At 44.7% G+C, this 23,261-nt stretch overlaps 1 protein-coding gene across 2 annotated transcripts in view; it reads right to left on the bottom strand.

Annotated features, from left to right (window-relative positions):
• The window catches only part of RIMS2 (regulating synaptic membrane exocytosis 2), a 1,859,827-nt gene that overhangs the window by 790,178 nt on the left and 1,046,388 nt on the right, over nt 1–23,261 (bottom strand). For both annotated transcript variants that reach the window (XM_086966100.1, XM_086966101.1), the window contains 2 exons: nt 14,758–14,857; nt 635–758 (listed from right to left, as the gene is read on the bottom strand). In XM_086966100.1, the coding sequence (XP_086822226.1) occupies nt 635–758; nt 14,758–14,857 (224 nt within the window). The remainder of the gene's footprint in view (nt 1–634; nt 759–14,757; nt 14,858–23,261) is intronic.

Genomic DNA, 23,261 nt, shown 5'->3' with positions numbered 1-23,261 from the left:
TATCTCTCATTATGGAAGTATTGTAGTCCAGGGTAATGAGTTGAGATTTGGTTCCGGTATTATTTTTAAAGCTGCATAACAGAGCTCTTTATAATTAACTGATTTCACTATTTGGAATAATTTTGGAATCTTCATGTATTGCTTAGTTTGTGGTGTAAATTTCTGGAGTGTTCTGAAATGTGTGCTCTTCGTCCTGGTTCCTCTTTGCATAGAACCCCCAGCACACCATGGAGGAGCATAACAAGCACTCCATCATTAATAGTCTACAAAGACCCAACATAAGATACCTGTTCTTTGCAATAAAATGGAGTTTCACTTCCACATGTTTATTATGTCTTTGTTTTTGCTTCAATATTATAATAAGAAGGCCCATGCTTGGTTATATGTGATCTTATGCTCGGATGACTTATCGGTAATCTTCATTACTTGATTCTCTCTTCCTCGTCCCAGTACTTACAACCTTCTCTCCCTCCCCTCTTCCTGGCCTTATTTATGTTAGGAAAGTACGCAGAAATATTAAGCGACGGAACACAATTTGTTCATTTAAAATCCAGTTGCATTTTTTGATAAATTAATAAATGTCCATGCATATCCATTACCATATTATCCATAGAAATGACAAATTCAAACTTACCCAATGGGTCTTGAAACTACAAGCTCTACTTGGGGCTCTGGTTTGGATTCTAAAATGATGTTATAAACTTCCTCAAATGTTGCACCTTGCAGTAGCCTTCCGTTCCACTCTAGCACTTCATCACCTAAAATGTAAGCAACACGAAATAAATCATATATAAAAGGCTATCTTTGGAACTACACATTTGATATGATACAGAGCAGAAAAAGGAGTGGCGGGAGCATCACAGAATGACAACGTACTACCTAGTATTGGTGTAAAACACAGCCAGTAACACTAAACAGCACCTCTCTGTAAAAGTGCTCATTTCTACTTTTAGGAAACTATAAGCTGTAAAAACAAATTTGTAAACACAAAATTTGAATCACAAATACACTAAAAATACTCAATCACAGTGATTTCCTGGTTACTGTAACACTACCACCAAGGCGATTTCAAGAGGGCCTATAACTTTGACCTCGATCAATAATTCCTTTTAAAAAAAACTCTATAAAATGTGTGCACCGCTCTGGATTTCATTTCGGGAAAATGTGTTTGCTCGTTGATTAAGCCACAAATTAATACTGGAGAGTTATCGGACACTGCCAAAACAATTTACGCACCATGGTCAGGCAGATAGTTAAGTAGTAGTTAAGAAATTTATCTTTGCTGGGGGGAATTACAGCTGTTAATCTGGGGGTTTCAGGGCTCAACCAATACCGCTGAATCCTTGAAAATTAGCAGAAGTACACTCCTTGAAGTGATCCACCAAAGGCCTCCCAGTGGTGTATCTATGACAGTCTATGTCCTCCAGCAAATCCCCCAAAATACTGTAAGTCCGTAGCAGCCACTTAGAAGACTTACCAGCATCCCCAGGTGATGTGCAAGGTGTGTGGAACTATACCATACCATAGCCTTAGACTTACATAATTTTTTATGATGAGGCTTAGGGGATGGCATACAGCAGCAACCACGTTTAAAGGATTTGGTGGAAACTGCAGATTTGATAAGGCCACAAAAAAACTGTCAGGACTGTGTAATGATCTGGTATTAACCTGCACCTAGACTTGCTGCATACCCTTCAAGCAGCAGTGCTAATAATGGTTCAATATCTTCTGCTTATTCAATGTTTCTAAAGATCACTCATGCCAAACGTAAACTGAAGACAAAAGTCATTGTAAACACACATTTGAACTTCTGTGAGAACAGATCCCATGGCAGCTGAGGTGTCTGTCTGTAATATGAACTCCTTAAGTAGTCAAGAGCCCCGAGTACGGTTGCGACACACATGGCCTCCCAGAGGTTATCAAATGCTTTCTGTCAGGCCTCTGTCCAGGTCACCTGTCTAGGCTGCTTCTTTGAAGTCAGATCTGTTAAGGAGGCAACAATGGTGCAATTTCCCTTAACAAACCTTGCATAGTATTCTGTGAGGCCCAGGAAGTCCCTCACCTATGTCTCTGTTTTAGGGGTAGCCAGGCCAGGATTGTCTTAATCTTGGCCTGAAGGGGCTGCACCTTTCCCCGCCCACCATGTGGCTCAAATACACCATGGACTCCTGCCCTGTCTGGCACTTACTGGCCTAGATAGTCAGGCCCGCCTGCTGCAGGTGGAAGTGCTACAGGTGTTCCTCCCGGATGGAGCTGTAGACAGCCATCTGTTCCAGGTTGGCGACACAGAACACCTCCTTCCTAGCCAGGATCCTGTTAGCCAACCTCTGAAAGGTGGAAGGAGCATTCTTCAAGCCAAAGGGCATAACCTGGAACTGGCCTTCTGGGGTTGAGAATGTAGACATCTCTTTTTCCCCCTCAGTCAGAGCGATCTGCAAGTACCCATTGTCAAATCAAAAGTACTGAGAAATTTGCAGTGCCCAGCTGATCTATAAGCTCATCAGCTCTGGAATGGGGTGTGCATCAGTCTTCATGATAAAACTGAGACCCGGGTAGTCCACGCAAAACCTAAGTTCCCGGTGAGGCAGCCTTGGGGACCAGCACCAAATGGCTAGGCCAAGGACTGTTGAAGGGCTAAATTATCCCAAACACCAGCATCTTGGAGACCTCCTCCTTGATACTGGACCTCACCTTGTCTGTCAACCTTGCATGTGTGTGTGTGTGTACACTTTATTTTTAACAGGTGGGCTGTCTTCAGTGTCAATGTCTTGGACACACAGGTGCGTGAGGGCGAACAGTGACACAAACTGTCCCAACAGATGGCGGAAGTCACTCTGCTGTTCTGGGGTCAGTATGGGAGAGAGTGACACCCTCCACTGACCCATTGTGTTTACTGGCAGCCAGGAGGTCAGGGAGAGGTTCCCTCTCCTCTTCCACTCTTTGATCTGTAACCAAGAGCACATTTACTTCGAACCTCTCAAAGTGCTCTCTGAGGCGGTTCACATGAAGCAGAGGCAGTGTGTAAAGCATTTGTGCATGCATACAGTAACACAGTGAAAACACTACAAATGGACACCACACCAGTTTAGAGAAATAGCAAGTCTTTATCTAAACCAAACAAGACAAAAAACGACAAAAATCCAACATACAATACTGAAAATAGGTACTTTGCAAGATAACCTTTAAATTGCAGAAATATCCCAAAATCACAGTTCCTCCAAGTCAGTAGCTCCATCAGGGCTACCGCAATGCTGAAAACTACAGAGTCTAACAGTTCCAGCCGACCGCCTTGGTTTGGGTCAACTGTAGCGTTGACAGACTAGAAAACAGTACCTTTTTTGTTGTGTCCGATCCTGTTGGTACAATTTGGTCGGGGCAATTGTCGTGGTTGCGATGTGAAGTGAAGCTGTGCAGCGTGCGGTGCCCTCAAAGCCTGGTGCAGGCAGCGGCTCAGTGACGGTCATCCAACGGAGTCGGTGAGACCACGGCTGCGATGCGGAATGAGGCGGTGCTTGAGGCAGTGCTGGCTGGTCGCAGTGCAGGCGACGGGGCTGGTCCATGTTTTAGTGTGCAGTGACAGTGTTGGTGAAGTCCGGGATGGGAGAGTGAAGCAAGGCGGTGCGGAGTGCGGTGCCCACAGGACGCGGTGCAAGCAGCGGCTCAGAAGCGGTAGTTCCAAACAGCATCGCTGAGACCAGGGTTGTGGAGCAAAGTGTGGAGGTGCCTCCTGCAGTGCCTGCAGGACACGAAGCCAGCGACGGATCCGGTGATGGGTCGGCTGCTCTCTCCTCTGCGGCAACTGAAACCCGCGGATCCAAAGATGGTGCCCAGAGGGATGGTGAAGTCTTTGCTGTTCCTGAGACTTTTTGAAAGGGGACCAGCTCCATTTCCAAGCTCTTGGAGACACTCTTCAAGCAGGATACACACACAGTTCCTCTCCTTGGCAGAAACAGCTACTGCAGGCCAACCCCAGTCAGCACACAGCAAAGGGGCAGTACTTCTCCTTCAGCTTACCCAGCTCTTCCCCTTGGCAGAGGGTCCTCTTGAGTCCAGAGTTAATCTAAAAGTCTGGGGCTTATAGTCAATATTCCTTTGTTCTCTTGTGGCAGTGAATGTCTGTGCTCAGCAAAAAAACAGTTCTGTCCTCTATGGCCCAGCTTTCTTGCAGGAGGTGTAGACAGCATTGTCAAAGTCAGACCAGGCCCATTCAGGACTAAATGAAATCTCCTTCCCCTACTCTAAATGCAGCCCAGGTCTATTCAGCCCAGCCCTGACTCACTCTGGAAAGGCAGGACACACCTCACCCCCAAGTGGCTGTCTGAACAGAATGCACATCCCCAGCCCCTGTCACTCCAAAGCCAGACAGTCAATACACAAACCTAGCAGAGGCACAATGGATGGTTAAGCAAGAAAATACCTACTTTCTAAAAGTGATATTTTCAAACCAAGAATATAAAAGTCCTCATTACTAAAAGATGCATCTTTATATCTGGAGTTCAGACATTCCTATCTTGGTCCCATGGGAAATTAAACGTATAAGATGTAATAAGTAAACTCCCCATCCTATCCTATGGGACAGATAGCATTTCAATTGTGAAAAACGATATTCGCAGTATTTCACTATCAGCACATGCCACACACTTCAAGACATGTCCTACCTTTCACATACACTGCACCCTGCCCAAAGGGGTACCTTGGGCCTACCTTAGGGGTGACTTACATGTAAGAAAATAGAAGGTTAGGGCCTAGCAAGGGGGTGCACTTGCCAGGTCGACATAGCAGTACTAAACTGCACACAGACACTGCAATGGCAGGTCTGAGAACCCTTTGCAAGGCTGCTTGCATGGGTGTAACAATCAGGGCTGCAGGCCCACTAGCAGCATTTAATTTACAGGCCCTGGGCACACACAGTGGGACTAGGGACTTAGTGGAAAATCAAAAAAGCCAATTTTGGAACCACTAATCAATGACAACAATTTACAGAGGGAGCACTTGAACTTTGGGACTTGACAGAAGTGGCAAAGTGCCCAAAGCATCTAGAACAGCAAAGACTAAGTCCAACCAACACACAGTAAAAATACATGAGGCAAAAATACAGGGGAAACCCACGCCAAGGATGTCAGGTCTAACAGCACTCTTAAGAGGTTCCTAGGGTTCTGGAGAACCACCAAGCAGGTGAATTCCCCCTTCCGCCCCTTCACCTTGAATTGACATGTCCAGCGATCCTGGAGAGCTCTGGTCTGCGCAGGCTCCATAACCCACACCTTATGGCCATGTGGAACCTCTCCCAGAGTGGTCTTTTGGTAACACTAGCGTTTCACACCCTCCTGACTGGTCTCAAGATTACTTTTTGACTTTTTCCATAGGTGGTGCATCTGGTTAAGGAGTGCCAGCATGTAGCTGACCACATCCCTAGAGGGTTTCAAAGGAGCTTGCTCCCACCCTCTCTCAAAAGGCTAAGAGGTTCCCTTAAGGGAGGCCACAGAGGAGTTCAAGGGGCTAGACCCATCCCCCTTCTGTGGCACCTCCCTTGAGGCAAAGAGAAGGCATGGGAGGAGGATGTCCCACTTATGCCTCATGGGCTCAGGTGAGCTCATTATTGTGCCCTTCAATGTCTTGTTGAATCTCTCCACAATCCTGTTGGTTTGGGGATAACAGGGTGTGGAGAAATTAAACGTTACTCCACACTCATCCCACATAGACTTCATGTACTCGGTCAGACACTACCTCTTTGGGGAATCTCACACAGGTAAAAAAAAACCATTTGGGGGCCTGGCCACTGCAGGCACAGTGACCGACCTCAGAGGGAAGGCCTCTGGGTAGTCTTCTGCATGATCCAAAATGACCAGGAAGAAGCTGTTGCCCAAAGCTGTCTTGGGTCCAAGGGTCTAATAATGTTGATGCCTACCCTCTCAAAATGAGTGCCAATGACAGGTAATTGGGCCAGGGGAGCCTTAAGCTTTTTACCTGACTTCTCACTGGCCTGGCAGGTGGGATAGGACCTATAGAATACATATGAAGTCGTCTTCATCTGGGGCCAATAGAAGTGGGCAAAAAGCCTTTCAGAGGTCTTGTCTTTCCCAAGAGGTTCTGCTGGAGGTATATCATGAGCCAAACCCAGTAGGAAGGTCCGGTAACACTGTGGGACCACCAGCACATGGGCTGCCCCAGATCCAGGAACCTTAGGCTCGCTATATACGAGGTCATTCTCCCAATACATAGGGTGATTTCCAGAGGTGTCACCTGATGCCTGGGTGTCAGATTGCTGCCTCAAGCCCTCTAGAGTGGGGCATTAATTCTGTACCTTGCAGAATTCCTCCCTGGTTGGTCCACCCTCAACTTGCCAACCAAAAAGCTCAGGCAGGTCACCCAAGGCACCAATGCTGCTGTAATCTGCCTCTATTGCTTTCAGTTCCAGCTCCTTAAGGCTCCTTTCAGGAGCCAAATGCTCCAAAGCTAGTTTCTCCTCTGTGATCAGTTTCTTCTCTTCCATCCTAAGCCTGGCCATCTCCAGCCTGAACTGTTTCTCCTCCTTCCTCTCTGTCAGCTCCTCTGAGTACAGGCTGTTGGAAAATACACAGCTTCCTGTCCTGGCACAGAACTTCAAGTTAGGAGTCAAGTCATCCCCTTCAGTAAGCTTTTGGCCCTCAGGACTGGAATCTAAATTTCCTTGGATGTCCATCTCCTCATCTCCTTCAGTTGCTGTAGCCAGTGACTGCTGGACTTCAGACTAGGCCCTCAGAACCTTTTTCAATTCCACATTTCTAGTGGTGCTCTTGTTTGGAAGTCACCATCTCTTTACAGGCCTCTTTGAGCTGCGCCACAGTGTAGGACTCTGTTGACTAGCTTATACTCCATCCATGAAGAGTTGGATTTAGCCACAGCAGACAGAGAGAAAATTTTGAAAAATCTAAAAAGGCCCAGGCATTTAGCTGAATTGGTCTTAGGTTGTTTACGTGGGGTAGTAGTGTAACACAAAATTACTGTATGGCACAGCACAAACACAAGTCCAGTCCTCACCACTGAACATGTGTGAGAAATGTATTTATTTATTTAAGCAATTTGTAGAGCGCGCAAATACCCGTGGGTGTCTCAGCGCTGAGGACGGCGGAGGCGGTTGGAATAGTTTGCTGCTCATTGTGTGAATAACCATGTTTTTAGGAGTTTCCTAAACGCCAGCAGAGTTGGAAAGGATTTCATTTGTGCTGGGAGCGTATTCCATAATCTTGCTGTGGCAACAGTGAATCTTTTGTCTACCCAGGAGACCTTGTATATGCGAGGGACCGTAATGAGGTTGGCCGATGCAGAGAGAAGGTTTCTGCCGGGAACGTGAGTGCAGAGGGCTTTTGTTAAAAAATAGGACCTGTGTTTCGCATGGCCTTGTATGCTATGCACAGGGCTTTGAATTTGATGCGCTTGTCAATTGGAAGCCAGTGCAGATTGCGCACCATTGCGGAAATGGGTTTATGTTCGGGGGTACCTGTTAAGATCCTGGCTGCCGCATTTTGTATGAGCTGTAATTTATTAATGACCTTTTTCGGTACATTCAGAAACAGTCCATAGCAGTAGTCCACTTTAGACATGACCAGAGTGCTTATTAGAATTTTTTCAGCACTGGGAGGGAGGAATGGGAGAAGTTTTTTGATCATTCTTAGCGTGTAGAAGACAGAGGAGGAAACTGCATTTGCCTGTGCTACGAAAGTGAGTTTGTCATCAAATATGACGCCCAGGTTTCTTACTTTCTGTCCTGGGGATGGTGTGGGGCCAAGGGCGGCCGGCCACCAGGTGTGGGACCAGGTAGGCTGTAAATTGCCGAAGATCATGACCTCCGTTTTATCGGAGTTGCGTTTCAGGCAATTTTTAGCCATCCAAGAACTGATGTCAAGCATACATGTATGAAAGCTAGTAGCTATAGCTCCTCCGTCATTATTGATTTCTAGCACCAGTTGTGTGTCTTCGGCATAGGTATCTAGCCCCATCCCGTGGGTTTTGATGATCTTGGCCAGGTCCGAAACATAGATATTATATAGTGTCCGACTTAGGGATGATCCCTGTGGTACCCCGCATGGGAGGGTGAAGGAAGGGGAATTAAATTCGGAAAGGCTCCCTAGCTGGGAGCGATTGGCCAGGAACGAGGACAGTTGCTTTTTGGCCTTGTGTTTAAAGCCCATGCTTGCGACACGGTCGATTAGGGTGGCATGATCGACCGTGTCAAACGCTGCCGATAGGTCCAGCAAAATAAGCCCTGCTGTTCCTCCTTGGTCTCGGGTGGCTCTGTTCTCGTCCGCAGTTTTAATGAGGGCGGTCTCAGTGCCGTGGCCCTTCTTAAAACCAAACTGAGTCATCGAGGAGATTGTTTTCTTCGATGAAGTGGGCTAGTTGTGTATTTATTATCTTTTCGAAGATTTTAGCTGGTAGGGGGAGCCTTATGATGGGGTCCAGAGGGTCTAAGTGTTGTTTTTTGAGAAGGGGTTTGATGATTGCCTTTTTCCAGGTAGCTGGATAAATACCCGTGTTGAACATGTCATTACATATTTCAGTTAGTTTGGGGGCTAGCAGATCAGGGATGAGGTTAGATACTGAGATGGGACATGGGTCATTGGGAGAGCCTGATTTGATCGTGAGGATGAGATCATGAATATGTGAAGCCACGATCTGGTTGGATTGAGGGAAGGACAGAGCCCTGGATTCATTGTCGGCGGCCTCCGGCTTTTCCTTGTTTGAATGGGAAGTGCAGTTGTCATAAATATTGTTAACCTTGACTTGAAAAGCCCTGGCTACAGAGTTACACAGGTCTTGGGATGGTGCTAGAGGGGAGTTGACTTTGGATCCTGATAGTTTGGTGACAACTAGAAAAAGTAATTTGGTGGAATCTTGTGCAGATTCTATTTGATTTGTAAAATATTAACTTTTTTCTGGTATGATAAGTTGTTTATATTCAGACAACGCTGCTTTGTAGTTGGCTCCGTCAGAGGTAGTAGTTTCTCCGCCATCGTTTCTCCATGTTCCGGTATCTTTGTTCTCGAGCCTGAGAATTTCTGAAAACCAAGGGGCTGATGCCGTTGTTCTGTTTTTGGAGAGATTTGTTGTGGGCACAGCGAGGCTGGAATAGGATCCGGGGTGGGCGGATAGTTAGAAACCTCTAGCAGTGATTTAAAGAGCTGCTGATCTATAGAGCTCCATGCTCTGAAATGGGTGGCGTGTTTAGTCTGAGGAGGAGAGGAGACTATCTTGACATCAAGGTTGAAAAGAACTACCCAATGGTCTGTCCAAGTGAGGGGTAGGGATTTTACTTTGTGACAGCTTAGTGTTGTTTTAAAAAAGCCTGTCGAGGGTATGACCGGCTTTGTGTGTGGGGCCGAATGGGTTGTTGTTTGACTGGAGTGTGAGCCATGGTCAAGCAGCAACAATAATCCTTGTCATGGTAAGACGCAAGCGGAAATGTTCACATTATTTGGGCAGTACTTCAGACAGTAACACTGTGTAAACCCACTACTAAAGGAGCCCACAACAGAGTTAGAACAATAGGGTAGTTTCTAATAAATAAAACAAGGCCAAAATGACAAAAATCCAATTAGGAGAACCAGCAATATTGAATATAAACTGTTTAAAGAAAATAGCAGCAAAACATTTTAGGTGCCAACTGTGGATATCTGGTCGTGCAGGACCTGGACAAAGTGACATGTTCAGGCTGACCGCAAGGGAGCTCAGGGTGGCTACAGAGTCCCAGTTTGGCGCGCTGAATAAAAGTACCTTCAAAGCTGGTTTGTGAGCATTGGGTGGATCAGTGTCAAAGATGCGCCACGCAGCTGAGGTGAAGCAGCGGTTTGGAATTGTGGCAAGGCTGCAATGAGAGGTCCTGTTGCGTCAACATCAAGGATCCCATCGATTGGGCTTGCTATGCAAACTGCAGTGTCAATCAATCAATCAATCAATCAATCAGGCATTTGTTAAGCACGATTACTCACCTGTAAGGGTCTCAGGGGAATGGGTAGCAGGCTGCAGTCCATCAAGGGGGAAGGAGTCTGTCAAAGAGCCAGGTTTTGAGGTTTCTTGCGAAGATGGGGAGCAATGTTGTCTGTCTGAGGTGGAGCAGCAGGGCGTTCCAGGCTCGGGACGCCAGGAAGGAGAAGATGAGTACTTCTGTTTTGTTGGTGTTTAGTTGTAGGCAGATGTTTTTCATCCATTTGGCGATGGCTTCCATGCCTTCCCAAAAATTGTGTCTAGCAGTATTGGGTTTGTTGGATAAGGAGAGGATGAGTTGGGTGTCGTCTGCGTATGACACAATGTTGAGTTGGTAGGTTCTGACGATGGGGGCGAGCGAAGCCATGTATACGTTGAAGAGTGTAGGGCTGAGGGAGAACCCCTGGGGGACTCCGCAGGTGGTCGGCGTAGGGTCGGAGAGGAAAGGGGGGAGTCTGACCCGCTGCGTTCTGCCGGAGAGGAAGGAGCAGATCCAGTTGAGGGCCTAGTCTTGGATCACTGCGTCGTGGAGTCTGCGTATTAGGGTGTGGTGAGAGACTGTGACGAACGCTGCTGAGAGGTCGAGGAGGATGAGGGCTGCTGTTTCTCCTTTGTCCAGTAGGGTGCGTATGTCGTCTGTTGCAGCAAGGAGGGCGGTTTCCATGCTGTTGTTTTTTCTGAAGCAGATTGGGAGGAGTCGAGGATGTTGGGCTCTTCGATGAATGTGGCGAGTTGGCTATTGATGGCTTTCTCGATGACTTTCCCTGGGAACAGGAGCAGGGAGATGTGTCTGTAGTTTTTGAGGTTGGTGGGGTCCGCCAAGGGTTTCTTCAGGAGGGGGTTGACCTTGGCGTGTTTCAAGTCGTTGGGGAACGTGGCGGTTGCCAAGGAGCGTTGATGGTGTGGCAGAGCATGGGTGCAATGGTGTTGGCGGCTTTGTCGAAAATGTGGTGGGGGCAGAGGTCCGTGGGGGCCCCAGAGTGGATTGACTTCATCATCTTCAATGTGTCTTAGTGGTGAGGGCTGTAAAGTTGTCAATCCCTGGCTTCAGGGTGTCGGGTGGTTGGTGAGGGTTCAGTGAGTTGGTTGTCTTCGTTGAAGTTGTCGTAGATGCTCTTGATTTTGTGGTGGAAAAAGGTGCTGAGTTTGTCGCAGAGTTCTTGTGAGGGAGGGATGTCTGTGGATTCGCTGGTGGGTTGGGGGAACTCCCTGATGATGTTGAAGAGTTCTTTGCTGTTGTGTGCGTGAGTTCTGTCTTCAATCGCTTTTTTCCTTGTTTTTCTGATGAGTTGGTGGTGGGAGTTGGTGGCGGCTCTGAAGTTGTTGTAGGCTTCTGTGGATTTGGTGTTCCTCCAGTCCTTCTTGAGGCAGCAGCAAGTGCGTCTGGACTCTCAAAGTTCAGTGGTAAACCATCTGGCTTTCTTAGCATGGGTGTTGTTGTTTTTCTTGAGGGGGTTATGGTGTTGGCACTGTCGGAAATCCATCTGTGCAGGGTTCGGGCTGCGGTGTTGGAGTCATCGTTTTCCGCAATGGTTGGGGTGGAGTTGCTGAGTGATGAGGTTAACTGGTCATCAGTGATTCTGGTCCAGTTTCTTTGTGGGAGCAGGTGCAGGTGTCTGTGGATGGTGGGTTTTCTGAGGGTGAAGAGGACGCATCGATGGTCAGTCCATGGGAGTTCGATGGTGTGGCTGAAGGTGATAGAGTTAACTGTTGTGAAGAGGGGGTCGAGGATGTGTCCTGCTGAGTTCGTGGGTTCGGTCACTATTTGGTGGAGTCCAATGTTGTGGAGGATGTCCAGGAGGGATATGATGCTGGGGTCCAGTTGGTTATCGAGGTGGAAGTTGAAGTTTCCCAATAAGGTGTAGTTGGTGGAAACGATGGCATGCGGGGAGATGATGTCAGTGAAGGAGTTGGTGAAAAGTGTCACAGATGCGACATGCAGTCGGGGCAATGCGTTGGTTCTGAAGAGCTGCAAGGCTACGATATAGAGTCCAACACCCACATCGTTGAGACTGCCATGTATAAGAGATGCGAGGGCCTGCACCGAGGATGCATCATGCAGTGGGGTTTCCAAAGGCGATGTGGGCTGCAGTTGTGATGCAAGTCTTTCCAACAGGTCCATTCCACGTAGCATTGGTTACTCTGAATCCACAGGCTGGCACAGCACCTTAGGCCCACTTTCAAGAGTATAGGACTGGGGTGGCACCACTTGGCAGGGTAGGCTCACAGATGGCAGAGTCCACGTAAAGATGCATGTCTTTTGGAAGCCTGTTAAGTCCTTGAGGTTACATACTAGGAGCCAGACAACTAGTCCTTGGAGTCACTCTGGGTTTCTAGGGTCAAGAAATGCTTAAAAGTACATATCCTACTTTTTAACTGCATTGCATTCTGCACTCTGGGTTGTCCAGGGCCAACACTAGGTGTGAACTATATTTATTAAAAGGGAGAGTTTGGTTGGGGTAAAAGGTTTATTGTGCCAGGTTGAAATGGCGGTTTAAAACTGCACACACGGGCTCTGCAATGCCAGGCTTGAGATATGTTTAATGGGCTAATTAAGTGGGTGGCAGAATCAGTATTGCAGACTCACTAGCAGCATTTAATTTACAGGCCCTAGGAACAGGTAGTTTCATGTTACCTGGGACATATAAGTAAATTAAATATGCCTATTGGGTATAGGCAAATAGTACCATGTTTAAAGGAGAAAGTCCAAGCATTATATCCATGGTTGGAAGTGCTAAAGTGTGCAGAGTCCTAATAGCAGCAAAAAATAAAGGTAAAAAAAAGTAGCGGGAAGTAGGCAAAAAGTAAAGCTGACAGGTTTAACAAGACCTCGACTTTTAACAAACCGCCAGATCATAACCATATACCATAACCATATAAAATGAGATAACCATATACTCCAGGTTATTTAACTCCAAACACTGGGCTCCAAGACAGTTGGTTTTACTTTTGTAGAATCAGCAATTAACGGGCAAAAGGCAAGTCTTAGTGGAGCAGATTGCTAATGCTTTGGAGGTGCCAGTACGGAAAAATATAAGTATCACTGGCATTACAACAGAAATGAAGCCCAAACATTCTACTAATTCTGCTTCGCATTTTGACATTGGCAATGAGTGGTGCTTGGCTCGAAAATTAACTTGATGAACTCCATAAGTGTCTTCAGGTATTAAAAGAAGAATAACCTTGATGGATACAGTGAGAAAAAATTATGTAGATCAATGGCAAACCCAACTCTTCAATGCCCAGATCAAATAGGCAGCCAAGCAAGTTAAAATGATAGACTGTGTCAAAAGCGGATGACAAACCAAAACAGAGGATTCTGAGAAGTCTTTTGGGTATAGCCCTTCTTGGCAAGGATCTATAACAGAGTATTAATCCAGGACTGGCTGCAGCTGTTTATAACAGAGGTCTGGAGATGTTGGAAATTGAAAATTCATGGAACATTTCAGGTCTCAGGCAAGCTCTTTGAGAGCTTTTCAAATAACAGAAAAACTAAGGCTGATTTAAAATTGTGTATTTCCAGGGCCACATATTCAGTGACCAGAGCTATATTGATAGGCTTTGGCAATAATAGTACTGCTTCCCTTAAATTTGGTTGAGAAACCAGTTTGGACAGACATCCTGTGGAAAGTCCCCAAGTCTTTGCTTTCTATTAGAAATAAAGATTTTTTAGGGAGACCAGTGTACCGCGGGTCAAGTGAGAATGATGAAGTGGTTGGTTGTTCAGGAATCTCTATGAGAGGCTTCACTATCGAGTAATTTAGGAGCTACTTAACATAAAGGCGAGCCAGGCTCTTCTGGTGACCAGAACCTAGACATTAGTAGCCTTGAACGGCTTAGACAATTGGATTTCCAGAGGTAATTATGCCTAATTATAGAAATACTCCTCTTAAAATAAGACTAGAATGGTCATGACATCTGCAGCTCATGGATAAATATCTGCCGGTTAGCCACTGGGATATGCGGTTATTTTTCTCCAAAGGGATTACTATTTTCTATTTTAGAAGTTAAAAGGAATTCTTGAAATAAATATGCCTTAGGTTTGGTTGATATCTTCCAGCTTGAGCCGATTTTCGTATATCTGGCACCGGTACCCCGATTGGTAAGAAAGGTCTTTCTACGTTTTGCCTGGATGGCACATCCTTTCCTTTCCCTGCCCTGCCCCCAATGTTTCCAAAGTGAGTAGACGTGTGAATGTCTGATGCATTTTCCTCTTGAGAAAAATGTTTCATTTGCTTTCAGGTCCTCTGAAAAATGATTGGACTTTTCATGCAACTGTGTGTTTTGATAGACAATAAAAACTTGTTTAGGAAATCAGGTATACATCACTGCAAATGTGTAAAAACGCCGCATGTGCTACTTCAGTAATAGTATTTACCATTAAACATAAAAGACTTGAAAAAATATAATGAACAATATTGTGTTTCAAAACAACGTTTCCAAAATGTTACCGTCAACTGCATTCAGAAGTGTACAGAAAATGTAACAGTTCACACATAATTAAATATCGCCGATAGACCGACCAACAATGCACACAGAGATAGCGCGCTGGTGGTTATGGGCGAGCGTTGTCAGGAGGTCCAACAAAGACAGTGTTGCACATGCAGCACATGTCATAAAATGTAATATGGGAAACGTCATTACTTTGTGCAATTGGTGGTCCTTTTTTTCCACACCTGGTGAACTCTGGGTGAGTATGGAAACTAATCTCGCCAGGCCAGGGTTGAAATTTTGCGATCTCTGTTTTTGTGCAACCGGAAAACAGAGTAAATGCTTGTGAAAACCAAAACATACCTGGCCTGAGGTGCCCAACTGTATCGGCCAAGCTTCCCTTTTTCACTTTGGTGATAAATGCGCACAGTCGGCCCGATTCGGTCATTTTCCCGCCGACGACCTATTAAGGAAAAAAGATAGTTACCATATAATTTTATAACCTTCCAAAATAAACATGCCAAAATATAAAACAAAAATCCTCTTTTTACAGTTTTCTTTAAAATTATACGTGTTTTCAATTTCCCCCAGACAGTTTATATGCAAGGTTCATTTTGTATCCACAAAATATGAACCACAAATGCAACACTGAACACGGAAACCACTTTCTATGCAATGTTTAATAAAACAACAGATTTCAGTTTCTAGTCAGGGCGGGTTAATCCATAATTCGTTAATCCACATGCCTAAATATACAGTGTGCAAAATCTACTTTGGTACACGTTATAATCTTCCTGGGATTTGTGAGCGTGCCTTCCGCAAATCACACAATGTACTCTCGGGGCTCATGGCATGCTTGTGCAAGAAAAGGTGGGGTGTCAAACATTTGTGGAGGCGTAAAGACCCGACATGCAGGGAAGATTGGGGGAGGGTGGTGATGTACAAACAGCTGTCGAGCAATTCTAGCAGTTTTTATATTCGCCACTGCATGCATCTTTTCAATGAAAAAAATATATAATTCATTAAGAAAACCCTTTATCACCACCAGCAAATTAAAAAGAACCAAATCTATCAATATCTATAAATAAACTGGTACAGATAAACCAAAAGAAGGATTAATGCGATCGGCACAGCATCATGACACCCTGTATTAGGGTTGACCAGTCGATATTATCGATCAGGTGGAAAAGCTGTGGTGCTCGGTTTCTTATAATCGACGCAGCTCCTTCTGTGGCAAGGGCTTCACACCGTAAACAATTAGCCACACACACCCACCGACCGTATGCTTGGGTTTGGTTGAAGTTTTACGTTCTTGAGTCAAGACTGGGCTTTGATTTGTTTTATTCTTGTAGATTGCTTCAGCTTTAAAAAGCCTGATTTATAAAAAACGAAAAGGTTGAGAGTAGGAAATCCAATTCATGAATATTGGGCCCGAGTTGGAAAGGCCCTTTCGAAAGGAAAGAGAAGTTATTCATCATTTACAGAAGTCAGCAGATTATGAGTGGATCACAGACAGAAGGGTCCACTGCCAGAGGTCCCTGAACATCACAGAAGAGGGACACCTGCCTAATGTGGCGAGATGGCATCATAACCTAGTTTTCTACTGAGAAAACGAAGATTCCAATTAGGTAAGTAATGTTATATGCCAGTAAGAAGATATGTGGACGCCTCTTCAGCTCATGAAAAAGATTAGTACCAGCATTTAAAAATATCACGGCTTAGGAAACAGATATGCGTAAACTCCTCCGAAGGGCGTGTACAAATAATCCATTGATACTTCATGGCACAACCGTGCCGGCAGATTGTTTAAAATACAGACTTAGGTCAGAATCCAAACCCAAAAAATCAGGCATAACATATACATTTTAAAATCACTCAGGCAAGTTGATTATGACACTTTCTTGGGGAACTAGGAAATATGAGGTCCTGTTGTGTTCTCTAAAGCCAGCTTTTCATATCTGCTTAAAGTAGATCTAAGTCTCCAACGAGCAGCTCTGGAGCAACGAGTAGACCTTCAGCTACGTGGAAGTAGCTCTTCTGTGCAGTTCTCTCTACTAAATTAGAAGCTTGTTTGGTTAAATTGATGTATATTTAAAAGAATTGAAAAACATGCATTCGAGATGAAAATGTGTATATTTTCAGAACTCAAAACATGATGTTTGGCGAAAAACACATTTCCAAAATATAATGTAGATGATATTTGAGAACAATTCATGCAATTTTCCTAAATTCACCTTGGTGACAATAGTATTTCAACTACGGCTGTCATATAGTATTACCTGTGCAGAGACATTCAAAATTGAATTGCTGCCGACAACCCTGCTTGATGCACTGAGTTGATCCCTGCTCGCACTCTTGTGTGGGCTGGCCACTAATGTAATCTTGTTTGACATGGTCACTGGTAGAACACTAATCTTTAATATTCGCAGTTAAGGACGGTTTTCATTGAGCTTGAGCAGCTCCTCTGACAGTACTAGTTGGATATCCCAGATCTAAGTGGATGCAATCATGGGTTCCAACCCACACAGGAACTAAGCATGACAGCAACTTAAACGAGGGTCCTCAATACACTCATGCAGTAATTATCCACCAGGAACCTCTACACCACCCTCTAATTAGTTACTGAAAAAGATATTATACAGAGACTGATTTTACTAATCTCTTTCAATCCATCTCACCTGCCCACTTAACACTATCCATCATTATATTCCTCTACCTCTCTGTTAACTTTTAATGCAGAGAACGACAGTAGAGTCTAAATACTAGATCAGTGAAGAGAGAGGCTACAGTCTTAAGATTATCTGTGACTGCGCTTCTTCAAGGCCCAATCGTTCTGACCCATATGGCATCCACAACTGGAGCACAAGTCCGAACCTGACAGCACAAAGAAAACAATCGAACAATGGAGTCGATGTTCATGCACATTATTGCCAAGAGGTGGAGTCACAGTACCTTGTGACCCGAAATATTTCTTTGAAGAACAACAACTTGCACACATCCGGGTCCAACACTAGATGGCAGGAATATGCACAGTATCTGTATCTAAAGTCTTACATGCCTCGAACAAGTGATTCTTAGCCGGTATATATGTACCCAATGCTGTTCTGTCAACCAACCCAATATTTTTAAATGCTCTGTGAAGACAGAAGGCAGGATTATCCTTTTACATAAGCTTATCGCGATAACTTTAACGTAGTGAGTGGTGGGATTTTGGATAGGTCCTGCCCACCTCAGCCTTCATTATGGCTGGTTAAGGTGGCTGGGGCACGATAAGAGTAGTCCCAAATTTGGAACCACGAATACTCTATTCTTTTGCATTGTAATTCTTTTATTGACATTTCAAGGAGAACACAACAGTGACAAATATATCCATTGAGGACACCCAAAAGGACAAAAAGGGCAGAAAGGCAAAGCAAGATGACAATCAGCAATATTTGTGCAAGGATAGCTAACATGTTGGTATAACCACCCCAACCGTTAGTCAACAACAAAACTGGGGAGGGAATGGGGAGTCAACAGGCAAAAGAAGCAGGAAAGGAAGAAAGAAGAGAAAGACACAGTAAGGGGGAATAGTGGGAGCTGGAGGGCTAGCTGGGAAGTGCCCTACATATAATGAACAGAGTGGGAGGATAGGACAGGAGCTAGGGCAGGGGGGAAGGGTGCAGGGAGGCTAAGGGTCCAGGGTGAGGAAAGGAAGAAGGAATGAAGCCGGAAAGCTGGGATGAAGGAGAGAGGGTGGGGGCCGAGGAAAGAAATGAGGTGTGGGTTAAAGCAGGGGAGGAGGAGGGGCCCATGGGAGAGAGGGGGGTATTGGAGAGGGGTAGTGGGTGGGAGGGGTCACAGTGGTGACAGATCAATAGGGCAAGCCACCAAGGCACAGCCAGACTTTCTCTCATGTATATGATCTCCATGTTAGGTTGGATATGGCCTTCTTTACTCCATATTTGGTTGTTTCAATCCTGCAGGGGGAATATCCTGGCAGGACTTTCTCTGATCGTAATCCTATCCGGAAAGAACTGAGATGGGGTAAGCCATGGTAAGCAATAACTAGCTGGAGTTTACAGGCTATTTTGTTAGAAGATGAAGGACCCAATTCACAAAGGGCCACCGCGCTCATGTTGGAGGCCCCACAGTCGTGGCTGGAGCCTTTTACTCGTGGCGGGTCCTCCGAAATGGTTAATTACAGTACGGAGTTCCCGCCACGACCGCGGGGGCCTCCCTCACGAGTGAGGAGGCTATTTGTGAATCGAGTCCCATCCCTTTAGGGGTAATATAGTTGAAGGGATCAAGTATTGCTTCGGGGGAAAAACAGACACAGCAATCAACTCTATGGTAGGGTAGAAAGCATTTAGAGTGATTATTATAGAACAGTGCATTATGATCTCATACAGAAAAAGCAGGGAAGTAGGGTGCACACTGGAGGCACCAGAGTCAATATTGTGAGACTCAGAAAGGGAGTTATCAGATTACAAGATTGTAGTTCAAGACTTCGTTAAATTGAGATACAAACATACACAAGTCATTAAAAGGCTATAGCAAGTTCATGGCGTTACTGCACAAGGACAGGGATAAGACAGGTCAACTGCTAGCCTGGCTGACAAAACCAAGATATAGGAGCGCTCTGAGCATTTGTAACATTTGTAATGCGAATGGTGAAATGCTTTACAAGCAATATGAAATATGCCAGAACTTCCATGATTCCTGCTCCTAAATGTATCAGAGGACTGAAGAGGCGAAATATCACGATTTGACTCAATAGTTAAGACTGATAGCCCTGCAAAGCAAGTGCGTAGAGAATGACTTTAATTTGCGATGACTGTTCGGGAGATGAAGAAAACAATCTCAGAGCTGGTTAAGGGTACATCCCTGATAGCAGATTGGCTACCAGTGTAATCTTATAAAAAATACCAGGACGTGCTAGCACCTAAACCATTTGACGCATACTTTATGGGGTACCAAAAAGGTTCCTTTCCACTCTAAACCTATGAGGCTCTGACTGTCTCCATCCCAAAAACTGAGACTGCGCAGATGGACAGGGCCGATGTTCCACCCTGTGTTAATTTTAAATATTGATAATAAGATAATGAACAGAGGGACAGCAGGCCAAAGCTGTCACATTCCTATTCTGCACACCCAGACAAAAATGGCATTGTGTCAGAGCAATAAAAGAGATTGCAAATACTAGTGGCCACGCCAGCTACGGAGCCTCATACAGTGTTGATGACATTGGTCCTGGAATTTTTATGACAGAATTTAGGAGTCTATCAGGTGTAAATGTTAATAAGGTAAAATCATGAATATGCTTATGATTAGATTGGCAAGGACTCCAAATGAGCCCCCAATGTTTTGCAGCCTTGAAGATGGGAGCAAACATGTTATTATAGTTAGGGGTGTAGATATACCACATTACTCTGAAAACATCAAGTAGGCATCTGCATCCGTTAGGGGATGCATGAGATTTTGAGATTCTATACCCCATCAGTAATGTGAAGGATGGCATTGATGAAAGTGGTGGTTAACCCACATCTATTGTACTACTTTGTTCATTCACCTGTGATACTGCAAGTACAGTGGTTTAGGGAATTAAACACAATTTTGCTTGACCTACTATGGAATTCCGACAGATACAACGCATCTTTATGCAATGGCTGATCTCTGCCTTCCGAAGGGGGCCTGGGATTCCCAGTTTACATAACCTTATTACATAGCAGCCTAATTACAGAGGATGACCAAGTTGTTCTCAGAATCAGCAACACCAAAAACTGATTTGGTGATGGCAGGCATTGAAGAAGGTGAACTCACTGGCATGTTTAAAGACCTAAAGCAGTACATTGGTAGTTTTCCCAGATTACTGAGATTGGCAAATACTACTGGAACAGATGTCTAAAGAGAAGGAAAGAGTTGCAAAATCTTGATTGATTGGTCTTGACAGAAGAGAAGTGAACAGAGGTGGGAGTGAAAACCGTTGGTGAGCTATATGAAGCAGGGAGATTAAACAAGGTTCTCATCTGGCCCAGAACGACTATATCTAGTGGGACAGTGCCTAATGAATGTGATAATAGTGACTTCAATGAAGCAGGTGTAGAGTGGAGCTGTGTTGCAACCACCGACACAGAGTGTGTTCAACTACTCTATATACTAGGAAAAAGGAGGCAGAAGATGGTGCTTTATTTCAAGCACTGTTGCACACTCTAAGGACCTAGCCAATGTGTAACTGATCTGAATGCAGAGAATAATCCATGAGGTGGTGGTCTGTTTTCACACTGCCTTGTCCTTCGTTCCAATCGAGAACCCCGCAAAGAGCCGATCATCCATTCAATGCTTTTTTCGTGTGCTAAATATAAAAGCTTAGTGTCATTATGTTCCCAAGCTAGGCCCATGAAGCAAAGTAGTTTATTTCTTACATGGTCCTATTTTTCAGCAGTAACTATTTGAACATATTTGTGTGCGCAACCATGTTGGATTACTTCACCGGAACTGAATTGATAATCTGGGAGCCAGACCTGGGAAAACAATGATTAAGAGAAATTCTGAAAGGGATAACTCTAAACAAGCACACGATTCTTCCAAGAAGAAATGGGATAACAAACAAAAAATAAACAAAACACATTCCCTGGGTGGGCCTCTTCAACAATTTAAGAAACTGTGACAATATTAGAAAGCCTGAGGATCAGGATACTGATACACGTTCCTTTCGTTCCTTTCAGGAGTCATTCGAAAAATGTTCGGAGAGCAACGGATTGTCAGAGCACAGATCGGAAGAGTGAGTCAAGCCGAAAAGAGAAAACACATTTCACTTCAGATAACATCATTAAATAGGAAGACAAACAAAAGACTCCTAAACCTCAATTTGAAAAGAAGAAGGTAGCCCGGGTCAAAATTAGAAATGCTCAGGCTATTGAGGACTCTGCTTCTGAATGAGGAATGGGCAGTGATGAAACTGGACAGTGCGGCATAAGTCACAATAGGTTGCCGGAACCTGCAGGATTATATGGTGGTAGTAGGGCTGAGTGATCATACAATTGCAGAAACACCTGATACAAGGGTAAGTGTCCCACATCGTTTATACAGCTAATGCTCCAAATGGAGGGGGACATACCCAGACAAGAGAAGTGCCCCTTTTGGAAGAACCTGACATATGGTTACAACATTCTTTTGGCTGAAAAAGATTTTCCGCACAAGTTCGTAATGGATTGCCCAATGGAGAAAGACATAGTTTTACCCAGCTTCTCTGACCTTTTACCAGAATCAGTTTAAAAATTCATACATAGAGGTGTAGGCGTTAGCGCTAGCTCCTGCCCTTTACTGAAACCATGTTGGGTGGGAGGATGGAGTCACCTCATCACAAAATCGCACTAAAATCTGTTCCTCAACCATAGAGACAATACCCAATAAAACATGAATCAAAGAAACAAGTCAGGGAGATCCTAGATCAACTTGAATACCATGGGGTGATTGAGAAATGTACTTCATCCATGATTTATTCCGACGAATCATACCGTCTAGTCTTAGACAAAGATATTTGGATGCTTCCACACGCGCATTTGCAGTACAAAATGCACAGGGTGCCATAATAATGAATAACATAGTGCGGAAAAAATACAAAACAACATTCGATATCTCAAATTGATTTTTCGGCCAAAATATAGCACCTGGGTACAGATATATCTGACAGCATTCTGAGCACTAGGTTATTAACGCCAATTTTTCCGATTACCTCAGCGGTATACGAATAGCCCCAGGCTGTTTTTAGCCAGAGTGACAGAGTTACTTCAAAATTTTGATGAGAAGGCATTGCCCTATGCAGAGGATATCGAACGGACGATGAATCAATGGAATGGTTGGCTAGAGTAAACATAAACAAAAAGGGGGGAGAAGGAGGTTAAACCAGACCAGGTCGGCCTCCAGTCAGTATATGAAATACAGGAACCCTATGTGAAGGGTCCAGAGACCTGGTAGGTATTGTGTGGTTACTGCTTACTAAGTCAGTGTGTACCAAAAATATGTAAGAAAGAAAAATTTCTTTCTAGAGTCCCCTCACTCACCGGGGTTGCCCCACGGTGACATGCTTCATCATTGGGGCCATCCCAGTTCTCTACGAAAAGGGGCGTGCTGCGACAAGGCGACTACGCTGGAGCACTGGTTTTGTGAGATGACTATGTGTGGTGCAAGTGTGGTGATGGTGGAGTGGGTGTGGAATTAAAAATACCGTGCTAGTGGGCCTCAACAATTTATTTTGCTCCTAGTGTGGTATAAAAAATTAAAAAGGGGTAACACTGTATTCTAACTTTTACTGAGCTAGATCAGTGTTAAGGTCAACATGTTTCAAGCTCCCCCAAGCTTTTCTTCAGGACCATACAGGGTCCAGCCCTGTATTGCCACTCCTGTTTTTCAAATGAAAAAAGTGTTGCTAAAAAACTACTTATTTACATTAAACGCTGTTGTTAAATAAAACATGCGTGTTGTTGTACATACGGTTTGTATTTTACTTGGAATTATAAAAGAGTGTTTGATTACACCCCATGGTCTTAGGCAAGGGCAGGAACGCCTCGTGGAAACATTGTTCCTATCGGCAAACCCGCTCGGTACTACCTGATGCTTCCTCACCCGACCGCAAAATCGTACACCTCAGTGTCCTATTTCTAGGATATGATTTGTCAAGTGAAGCCAAAAGCCTGGTGACACATTTTTTAGAAAAATGCCCACTGATCCAACCTCCGATGACTCTGAAAAGATTACAATCCATTTTAGGAATTTTAACATTTTGGCAGAACTTACATTTTGGATTACGCAGAAAGGGTTAAACCTTTCTACCACTTAAATAGACCTGACTTTTCAGTGCATCCTTGGACACAGAGCATACAGAT

This window comes from Lissotriton vulgaris, chromosome 4_1 (assembly GCF_964263255.1).
Source record: "Lissotriton vulgaris chromosome 4_1, aLisVul1.2, whole genome shotgun sequence".
In the NCBI taxonomy this organism is placed as follows: Eukaryota; Metazoa; Chordata; class Amphibia; order Caudata; family Salamandridae; genus Lissotriton; species Lissotriton vulgaris.
Note: the sequence above shows the minus strand (reverse complement) of the source record. Positions and strands in the feature narration are given on the sequence as shown.